This window comes from Globicephala melas, chromosome 20 (assembly GCF_963455315.2).
Source record: "Globicephala melas chromosome 20, mGloMel1.2, whole genome shotgun sequence".
Taxonomy (NCBI): domain Eukaryota; kingdom Metazoa; phylum Chordata; class Mammalia; order Artiodactyla; family Delphinidae; genus Globicephala; species Globicephala melas.
In genome coordinates, this window is record NC_083333.1 from 36,757,140 (window position 1) to 36,768,336 (window position 11,197).

Consider the following 11,197-nt stretch of genomic DNA (forward strand, 5'->3'; position numbering starts at 1 on the left):
TGTGGTTTGACACATCAGCCCAATTCACAGAACCAGAAGAGAGACAAAGGGTGGGGAAAATGGAGGAAAAAAAGGGAACAAGGAAGGGAGTTGGAACCAGTGGAAGTCATGATGCGTCAATGAGAGCTATTTTGAGGATATGCTGTCCAATTAGACAGGATGTCAGAACACAGGAACGGGCCACCCTAGTGAGGCCAGGGGACTCCAGGAGAGGGCTCAGTCAGAGGGAGAGGTGTTCAGTGGAAGGGAAGACTGTCCATACCGCAAACACCATGGGCATCTCTCTTACTATCTGCAGGGAGGAGTTCTGGCCGGGGTCTCCAGCCCTGCCACTGACCTTTGACTAGTGACTTCTCAGATAGGTCCATGGGGACACTGGGTGACTCGGGCAGTGCCTGACCTTCCATTGCAGTCACCTGGCTGGGTGAGTCATCCAAGAACAAAACAGAGGCTAACGGTGCTGTGGATGCAACAAGTGGTTTCTCTAGAACAAGCTGTTAAGAAAGTTTATCTTATTTTTGTTCTTTCATTTACATGCAGCAGCAGCTCAGTAATCCAAGGAAGGGGAAGAAGGCAGGAAGGTGGGATTCAAGGTAACACATACCTCTGTGCTCTGAGCAGAAAGCTTCAGTAAGCATCTCCCAAAGCAGTAGGGAGTCCAAACTACCGTACAGGAGGCAGGCTGATTTCAGGGATTTTCAAATGTTTAAAAAAAAAGTGCATCAGAGCCAATTAAATATGGTACTTAACATCAGAAGCCGTTTGTGTACAATTTGCCTCGACCAATATTAAAATGTGTTACAGGTTGAATTGTGTCCCCCAGAAAGATATGCTGAAGTCCTAACCCCCAGTACCTACAACTATGATCTTATTTGGAAATTAGGTCTTTGCAGATGTAATCAAGATGGGGTCATTAGGGTGGGTGCTAAACCAGTATGACTGATGTCCTCATAAGAGGAAAACACCACGTGAAGACAGACAGCGAGAACGTTGCCGTATAAAGACAGAGGCAGAGATTGGAGTGATGTAGCTGGAAGCCAAGGAACGCCAAGAGTTGCCAGCTACCACCAGAAGCTAGGAAGATATGAGGAAGGAGTCCATCCAGCGTCTCAGAGGGAGCATGGCCCTGTTGACACCCTGATTTCAGATTTCTAGCTTCCAGAGAGAATAAATTTCTGTTGTTTTAAGCCACCCAGTTACAGCAGCCCTAAGAAGCTAATAATACAAAATGGATTTGCATTTCCATAGCATATATGACATGATTTTGAGAAACACTGCTCTGAACTACTCTGCATGATTGAAAAAAGCCAGCCTAACCATTTTGTAATGGTTAACCCACCTATGGATAACAGAAAAGTGTTTACTCTTCTTTTATACTTTTCTACTAACATATATCAATGGTGTTGGCATTCATTCATCCACTCACTTACTCAACAAATATTCACTGAGTACCTACTTGTGTCTGGCACTCTGCTAAGCACTGGAGACACACTGATGAAATAAACAACCCCCTTACTCTTGTGGAGCTTAGAGTTTAGCGAAAATCAAACATGCTCAACAGAAAGCCAAAACATACACAACGAAAAAGTACAATTTCAAAAAGTGGCAAAGGCACTAAGAAAATAAAGCAGGACAAAGCATCGGTAAGGGGAGGGTGTCTCCTTTAAAGAAAGGCCTCTCAGAGTGACATTTCAAAATGATATGAAGGAGTGAGTCATGGGAAGATCTAGGGGACGAGTATTCCAGAAAGAACGCACAGCAGCTACATGGTCCTCAGCCTCTTAAAAAAACAGCAGGAAGAGAGAGGGAAGAGGAGAGAGATAGAGAGGCGGTTGGAAACGCAGTCAGAGACCATAATACTGGGAAGCAGTAGCCATGGTAGGGAGTGTGGCTGTCATTCTCCATGTGGTGGGAAGCCGCTGGTGGGCTGTGAGCAGAGGTGAGCAGAAGATCATCCTGGCCACGAAAGCAGGGCAGACAGTAGGGGAACAAGACCAGAAGGAGACCAATTAGGAAGCATTACAACCATCCAGGCAGCAGATGGCAGGGGGCTGGATTTGGATGGTAGTGGTATCCATGGCATGGTTAGACCCTAGATGTTCTCTGAGGACTTGCTGATCCACTGGCATGAGGGACATGACCGAAAGACAGGAAGGATTTCTCCCTGAACAAGTGGATCCCCTTGGACAAAGTTCAAATGTACTGACCACTGGCCATGCCCTTTCACTGACCTTTCTTCAGCCAGTAGGCCCTGCCCTTGTAAGCGAAGCCAGAACATGTCTTGTTATCATCTCCAACTGGGATAATTAAGTCGCCATGTTTTATGCTGAACACTGCATAAAAAGGATAGAGTCCTGTCTTCTGTGTAGTTATTATCTAAAATTAACACCCAGCCCCTGGAAAACACCCTGAGGACAGGGGGAGTAAAACAATGAACAGTGTAACAGTGGATGTGGTGGGGGAAGCATGGTGGTGGGACAGCAGACAGGAGACCTCAGGTCTAAAACCACTTTTACAGCTCCACTGGCTGTGTGACCTCAGGCACGTCCCTTCATCTCTCTGGTGCTCTCTCTAAGGTCCAGTGTCACATCTCTATTCGAGAACTTATAATTGTTCCCTCCTATTTAACGGGTGCAACCCAGGCACATCAGCCAAGCACTGGAGACCTTCCTTTCCCCCATGCTCCCAAATATGGGCGGAACACTTACCTCACGAGTTGTTAGGATTAAACGAGATAACACAGATGAAAGAACCACGGATAGCAGAGTGGATGCTCAGTAAATGCTGGTTTCCTTCCTACTTACCTTCATGCAAATAACTTCCTGCACGAGGAATGCCCATCCCCCCCACACCCCTACCCGCCTCAGGGTCAGATGAGAGAGGGTCCTTGGTCTCTACAGGATACAGTGAAGAATCACTGGCCAGGAGACAGGAGACCCCACCAATGACACTAAACTAGTTGTGTTATCTTGGGCAAGTCACTTCACCTCTCAGGACCTCCCTTTGTGCTTCTCTGTAAAACAAACGGTATTAGATGAGATGATTTTCAAGCTGCCGCCCGCCCTGGAAGTATATATATTCCGAACAGAAAGCATCAACAAGCTGACTAATACTCTAGGAAGCCTAACATCCCAGGGCCCCAGAACCCTCAAACATTGCACACATGTCCGTTTCTTCCTAACAGCCTAACTAATATTTGATTCAAATGTTGCATCTCAAGTTCTGGAAAATTTTATCAGCACAGGCCCCACCTCCCATCTGACTCATTCAGTATAGAAAAGAGGCAAGCCCATACCAAGTTCTGTTTGAGGCCCAGCCCAGCAGCACCCTTTTGGTGACCTCCTTGGCATTCAACTGTCCAATTCTGCTACTTTTCCTCCTGAGGCTCATATCTTGTGGGTATAAACAGCAGGCGGTGGTGCTGTCACCAGCCCTTGCTTCCAGCCTGTCTTGGTAGGAAGGCAAATTGGTCCCACCATTTTGGAGGACAATTTGGAAAACCTATTAAAATTAAAATTTAAAATATTCGTGTCCTTTGACCCAGCAGCTTTCGTTTAAGAAATTCAGCCTGCAGAAACACTTGAACAAAGGTGCATAATAATGAACAAGGATGTCCCCTGCCGCTTTATCAGTAGTAGCAGATAATTGGGGGTGATCCCAATGTCTACTAACAGGGAATTGGTTAAGAAAATTCAGGTATATCCACATAGCAATATGCCTTCTGGCTAGAGTTACAGCTCTTGGCATAAATAGTAATGGAAGGCCATGCACTGATATAAAAAGATGCTCACGGTATATTATTAAGTGACAATGATCCTACTGTGGATGATTCTGCTTGAGAAACAACAATAATGATAAATCATTATATATGGTGACATATACATAGGAAAAAAATTCTGGAGTAACTGTCAACAGTGGTTATCTTTAAGTACAAGACTACAAGGGACTTGTACTTTCTACGTTATTCTATTTCTGTACTGCTTGACTTTCTTTTTTTTTCCAGCCGTGCCATGCAGCTTGTGGCATATTAGTTCCCTGACCAGGGATTGAACCTTGGCCACTGCAGTGAAAGCGCTGAGTCCTAACCACGGGATGGCCAGGGAATGTCCTTGAATTTTTTTCCCCCCACAAAAAGTTGAATTCGTTTTATAAGCTCAAAAAAAACCTAAAGCTAATTTTAAATGTCTTCTCTTCTGTCTCAGTCTCTACATTTGCATTCATTTAAAGGTAGGCTCCCCAGGGCATGCCAGGCTCTCTACAAGCAAGCACCTTCAGCCCCAAAACCCAGTAGCCTCTTGGAATCCCAAAGCTCAAGGGGAACTCCAGAAGTAACTTGGCCAGCCCGCTCCCACAGCCTTCAGGAATCTCCCAGGAGAGTGTGGTCTAGTCTCTATCTGTAGGGGTCCCAGAGTGGGGGCACCGCACGCCCTCCTCTTCCACCTTCCCAAGGAGTTGGTCAAACCTGCCCCTTGCAGGTGGCTCCAGCCCAGGTTCAACCTGGAGGAGTTTATCACGTGCAGTGGCTAAAGCAGGGGGTTGGAATCATCAGCGGTTCTCACAGACCTGGGTTCCCTCTATCCAAGAATCCCATCACCAAGCAGATTTAGGGTTGACGACAGGGACTTTCAAAGTGGCTACTGAATGTGCCTTTTGCCAAACTTCTGGAGCTTTCTTCCAGGGCGAAGTTTTTCAAGCTTCTTTTTAACTGCAGACCTCCCTTTTTTCCCCCCAAAGAAATCCTTATACGAACTTCCACACTATTAATCAGCTAAAGGAAAAACTTCTCCAGCTGGTGGTGGGGAAGGGCAAGAGCAAACCAACATCTCTCCCTTTGACACATTCACCCGTTTGCAGCCCTTGAGACCCCAAGAGCCTGAGGCCCAGAGGTAAGATGACTTGTTCAAAATCACCCAGCAGATTGACAGAAAAGCCTGTAGGGCCATGAATTGCATATTGGTTTCTCAATTCCAGACCCACAGTTCTTTTCATCCTGAGGGGTTTTTCTCTATATGAACAAAAAAGTGGCTTTTGTTAAGTTGAAAAAATGTAACACAAGTTTAGGTAAAAGAATAGACATACACATGAGAATTATTACATATATACATACCAATGAGAATTATTACATATACATATTACATATGCAAGTTTAGGTAAAGGAATACACATACCCATGAGAATTATTGCATACATTATTACATAATGCAATAATTCTTGCATTATTACATATGCAAGGATTATTACATATGCAAGATTTTACAAAAAATATGAATAGAACACACCATCTAATTAACAGTGAACATTAGGGGGGAACAGAATTAGAGGGGAACCAGCCATTTACTCTCCAACATGTGGCTTTCATATAAGGAGCACATATCACCTCATTCACCCCGTGAATGTTTAAATAGCTTTACTAACTGAACTAAGAAATGCTGGCAGGGAGGAAGAGAAGTCTTTTTGTGGGAACATGAAAGAAAACCAGAAAGGAAGACTTACGGTGGGTTGTTTTTTTCAGAGATGCTACCCCAAATTTTAAAAGGTAGAACAGCCCCAGTTTACTTAGCTTCTAGCTCCAAAGATTGTGACATACCATATTTGACCACATTTGATTTTAGGACCAAGGATAATAAAAGTGCTGGCTGCAAATGCATCTATCCAATTTCAAAATTTAGAAATTGAAAGCTGGATCTGGGTTTAACAGATATAGCCCCCTGCTTTCAGGGTAACTGTCTCAGAACCTGAGGAAGACAGAGTAGCCTGGGATAACCTCTTAACATTCTGATATACGCAACAACATGGATGAGTCTCGAACATATTATGCTAAGTGAAAAAAGCCAGACTTGGGCTTCCCTGGTGGAGCAGTGGTTGAGAGTCCGCCTGCCGATGCTACGGCACACGGGTTCATGCCCCGGTCCGGGAAGATCCCACATGCTGCGGAGCGGCTGGGCCCGTGAGCCATGGCCACTGAGCCTGCGCATCCGGAGCCTGTGCTCCACAACGGGAGAGGCCACAACAGTGAGAGGCCCGCTTACCGCACACACAAAAAAAGCCAGAATTGAAAGGCTACACACTGTGTGATTTCATTGATATGACATTCTGTAAAAGGAAGAATTGTAGGGACAGGAAACAGATCTGCCAGGAAATAAAGGCGGGGAAAGGAAATTGTTGACAAGGAGCTCAAGACAACTCTTTAGGGTGATGGAGATATTCTGTATCTTGATTATGCTGATGGTTACTTGACTGAGCATTTGTAAAAATTCATAGAACTGTACACCTAAAAAGGATGAATTTTACAGTACATAAATTACACCTAAATAAACTAACTATAAAGAAAAGAGTGTTCCTGGCGATACTGTGTGCATGCAGAGAAAGGCAGATTTTATAAATTTTTGCTGCAGTCTCCCATTTAAATAAACACCAGCAGTTCACACAGGGAGAACAGGCAGTGTCATCTTCCTGCTGCCACCTGCACTTCCACTTGTGACCTGAGCTCCATCAGCCACAATGATTGTCCCACTCAGAAAGGGCCAGGGGTCAGGAGAAGAGAGAAGAGGCGATGGGGTGACGCAGCAGGCCAGCTCTGTGGGCAGCAGAGGGGGGTGGGTCAAGCCAAATGGTTGATCCCTGAAGCCGCTCAGTCATTCCCCCATTTAATTATCTGTCTGCTGATTCATGAGTTGTGGTTCCTGTGGGCATGTTTCCTGGCTATCCCTGCCAACAAGGGCAGAAGGAGTCTTAGGGCTGGGAGGGGATAATAACCAGAGATCCTGAGTGGGGTGGGGAGTTGTCGAGGGGGAATTTCTACTAGGAAATTCCAGAGTCATATCCAGACTCCCCCTCGTCACTGTTGCCTCCTTGCCCCAATTATGCTGTGCCCAAGAGACCTCAGCTGCTCACACTCACAATTTTGAAGGTGGTAAAGAAGAATGCTGCCCTCCTGTGTATATTCCCCCAGGAGGTGGGGGAAAAAGCAAACACTTCACAGAGGATCCCCTGAGTTTCCAGCACCCTCAGAGCAGAGGTCTAAATGGTGCAAAAGTATAGAGGTCCAAATGCCCAAAGAACTCATGGGCTTGGCTGTATTCTAATATCCTCCAGAATGCCCAGATGGAGCACTTGAGGATCGTCTATGAATGAATACAGACATTCAAATATTGGGTATCTTAAGGTGAGGCACATCTCCTCTAGATGCCTTTTCATAGCTTTCCATAGGTACGTATTTTGCCACCTATGTGTCAGCCACTGGGCATAGAGTGTCAAACAAAATAGACATGTCCTTCTTCTCAAAACCTGTGAATGTATTTTACTTTCCTCTTTTCCCAGGGATAGAACTTAAGGTTTTCTCATGGATAAAGCAAATGTATGGGCCTCTCTTCCTCTTGGACTCTTCTGTGAATTCTTATTGCGACAGAGCGGCTGAGATATGCCAAGCCACAAATGCAGAACGGGTTGAAATAAGGAGGAGTCCCCTGTCACATAGCCATGGGAAAAGGGATCCCATGGGTCTCATTTAGGAACCTGGATTGTATTCATGCATGAAGCAGTAGCAGCCTTACCTCCAATACATTGTAGTTACCAAGGATAGGAAGAATAATGCCATTTATTGAAAACTTTTTTTGTGCCTTTATCTCATTTAACTGGCACAATCATAGAAGTATTATTTCCTCCACTTTACAGATGAGGAAACTGAGGACCCAAGAGATTAAGTCACTTGCCCAAAGTAAGACATAATAAGAGGCAAAATCAAGAATTAAACCCACATCTGATTGGCTTTAAGTCATAGCTGTCCCCTTCCCCAGCCAACAAGGCTTCCTCCTATGTCTCTCCAGGCTCTGAGGGCTCCTGCAGAGGGTTTCAGTTGGAGAGTTTCCAGAATATAAATCAGGAGGAGAAATCAGCACCTCAGCTCAGAACTAATCAATTTAGATGGTGATAGCAAACAAAACTTGTCACTCAGTAGGTCTCAGATTAGAATAAAGAACCATATTTGGGGGCTTCCCTGGTGCCGCAGTGGTTGAGAATCCGCCTGCCAATGCAGGGGACATGGGTTTGAGCCCTGGTCCGGGAAGATCCCACGTGTCGCGGAGCAATTAAGCCTGTGTGCTACAACTACTGAGCCTGTGCTCTAGAGCCCGCGAGCCACAACTACTGAGCCTGCATGCTGCAACTACTGAAGCCCGTGCCTAGAGCCCATGTTTTGCAACACGAGAAGCCACCGCAGTAAGAAGCCCGCACACCGCAACAAAGAGTAGCGCCTGCTCGCTGCAACTACAGAAAGCCCGTGTGCAGCAACGAAGACCCAGTGCAGCCAAAAATAAATAAATTAAATTAATAAATTTATATAAAAAATAAAAGAACCATATTTGGGGAAGCCACAAGACCCAAGAGTTCTTGAGTGAAACTAAAAAGATCACCTTTGCACATAAATTCCAAAACTCAAGTCTATGCTCAAACAACCTCTCTATTCCCCATACGAGACTCTCCCACTCTGGGGTGGCCTCTCTGTGCCACTGCCACCCAGTTCTGTCTCTGTCCCTTCAACACTGTGTATCCCAATATAGCTCTCCAACTCTCATCCTGCATCTGCTTCCCAGGGATCTGATGTTACCTGCAAGCCAGCCCCCAACACTGAGATGGGGGATTTAATGACAATTGCAACTGCTTTTACGGGGGGCTTATTACTCTGGAGGTCTTCTCTAGAGCCCATGCTCTTAAATATGACTCTATCCTGCCTCTCAGAGGGAGTCTGAGGCTAGCTCAGTACAACCTATCACCACTTCTGGAATCACCCCAATCACAACAATGAATCTGTGAACAGATCCCCAAGAGGATATTTCATGCAAACTTAGGTATGTCAATGCAGTGGAATCCTCTATGTATTATTGAAAAAAAAAACAGATCGACAAAAGGTATACTCAGGGGTGGAGAAAGAGACACCAAAATAACAAATACGCTCTTCATTTCACTAATTGATCCAAGCACCATGCTAGGCTCTATCTTGTGTTACCTTACTTACTTCTAAAACTGTAAGAAAATATAATGATTAGATTCAGAAATCATTCTGAAATTCAGGAAGCTGTACATGTGGAAAAAAAAAAGCAAAAATGTTTTAAGTTCATGGAAGCAGGCATCTCCGTAGGAGACACCTGAACTGCCTCTGGATTTCTCCATTCAGACAGCATCTGAACCAAGGCTCTAACCTCTCCCAGGGCTGAATGCTGGAGATTCATAATTCCATGCCACAGTCATCAGGCTGCTCACTGCAGGCTAAAGACATCAGCTGACCTGTCTGAGCATCTGTCACATGGGAAGCTTCAGCAGTAATAACTTAAACAGCCCCCTATATATTATCTCTAACTCCTTCATCAAGTTATGGGTCATAAATTGTGATGATTTCATGAGTGTATACTTATCTCCAAATTCAAGTCATATACATTAAATATATACAGCGTTTTGTATGTCAATCATACCTCAGTAAAGTGGGTTTTTTTTAATGATGCTGTTGCCCTCTCCTGCACAATCTCTTATACATGCACGAATCTTGAAGGAAGTCATCAAGTATTTATGAATAGCTATGTTCGAAATGGCCTTAGCAATAAATCTTACTTTTTAAAAAATATCTAAATTGCCCTACAATGAGTACTACTCTTTTCACTAAAAGTAGGTATATGCACACTTGTGCGTCCTCTGCAGAGAAACACAGAGGACCAGGAGCCAGCGTTCTCCCTGGGAAGGTCACCCAGGCTCCAGAAAGATCACGGGCAGCACCCTTGGGCTGTGCTCTGCTCTGCCCCTCGCAGCACCAAGGAGGCCGAATGCCAACTGCCTTGGCAGCTAACAGTGTGCGCAGCAGCAGGAGAGACAAAGCCAGGGAGCCAAGCCAGCTCCAGGGACCCCTGGCGTAGCAGCTCGCATACAGTGGAGATTTTTCGGATGCTGGGTTTGTCCCGGAAGCAGAGGCACCGCTGCCACCCGGGGACACTGTAGGAGGCAGAGCCCTCATCCTCCTCCGAATCGTTCCGGCGGGGAGCCACCAAGCAAAAACCAAACAGAAACCTGGGAGAAAGTGTACACAAAGAGAAAGGGGAATGTCGAGTAACCGGCAAACCCGGGGACGCACACACTCTCATCCGAGAAGCTACAACCGCATCCCTCTGCCAACGCGCGGGAACAGCCCCGGGAAGCCCCAGCTCGCCTTGGCTTCCAGAGCCAGTCTGCCTTCGGAGGGCCGGGACCACCTGCGATGCGCGCAGCCGGGGCTGAACTCGGGGCTCAGAGATGCGCCCACCTCACCGCGCACGTTGAGACCGCCCGGAGCAGGCGCCTAACCTGGCTAAGGGCTTCGGTGTCCCGGAGGACCCGCCCCTAGGTAGCCTCTCGCCTTTCCCACAGCGGGGCCCGGAAGGTCCCCAGCTCCGGGCTCCGACGGCCCCAGGCTGGCCCCGCGCACTCGGAGCGCAGCCGCGCAGGACCCGCCCGCCCGGTTTCCCCGCTCGAAGTCTGCACACTTGGCTGCGTCCCCGCCGCGCGGGAGCCTCACTCACCTCCGACGCCGACGCCCGCCAGCGCTCCCAGCACCAGCACAGCGGCCCACAGCGGCAGCGCTCGCATCTCGTCCGCTGGCCGCCGCGCTCCGCCTCGGCCGCGTCCTCCAGCCCCACAGCTAGCAGCGGCGCCCGCGGCCGCTTTTCCCGTGGCCGAAGGGGAGGGGACGCAGGGGGTGGGACGCAACGGGGCGGGCCGTGGACTTGCGCTTCCTTCCCTCTGGCAGTTTTCTGGACCCTCCACCGCATGGGGGGAAGTGAGAAACCGCCGCTCGTTTCTCGCCACTTCGGCTCAGCCGGCGGGGATCGCCGGCGGGTACGCAAGGCAAGACTGGGACCGGGGAGAGGGGGGCGGGGGTCGAGGTCGCATCTTCCGCAGACATCCTGGTCCCAGGGTGCGCGCTGGGCACTTGGAATACTTAGAACAACCAGGAGCCTCTGGCACTTTTTCCTGGAGACACCCACGCGGCTTTCTCTTTCCCCTGAATTCCTTGGGCACTTGCCCTCTGTACCTTGAGTTTTGGTCATTCACACATTCATTTAATTGACAAACCTGCTGAATGCCTACTCTGTGCCAGGCCCCGGTTTAGTCCTTTATTATTCACTAATTTTTATCTTGGGTTGGTTCGGTTTTCAGGTAAACTGTAAACCTCTTG

General features: G+C 47.4%; 1 protein-coding gene across 2 annotated transcripts in view; it reads right to left on the minus strand.

The window, feature by feature from the left end:
- The window catches only part of ITGB3 (integrin subunit beta 3), a 54,112-nt gene extending 43,462 nt beyond the window's left edge, over positions 1 to 10,650 (minus strand). For both annotated transcript variants that reach the window (XR_009560401.2, XM_060290772.1), the window contains exon 1: positions 10,542 to 10,650. Coding sequence is in view for 1 of the 2 variants with exons in the window: in XM_060290772.1 (XP_060146755.1) it covers positions 10,542 to 10,608 (67 nt within the window). In the remaining variant the exon portion in view is untranslated. The remainder of the gene's footprint in view (positions 1 to 10,541) is intronic.
- Positions 10,651 to 11,197: the final 547 nt, after the last annotated feature.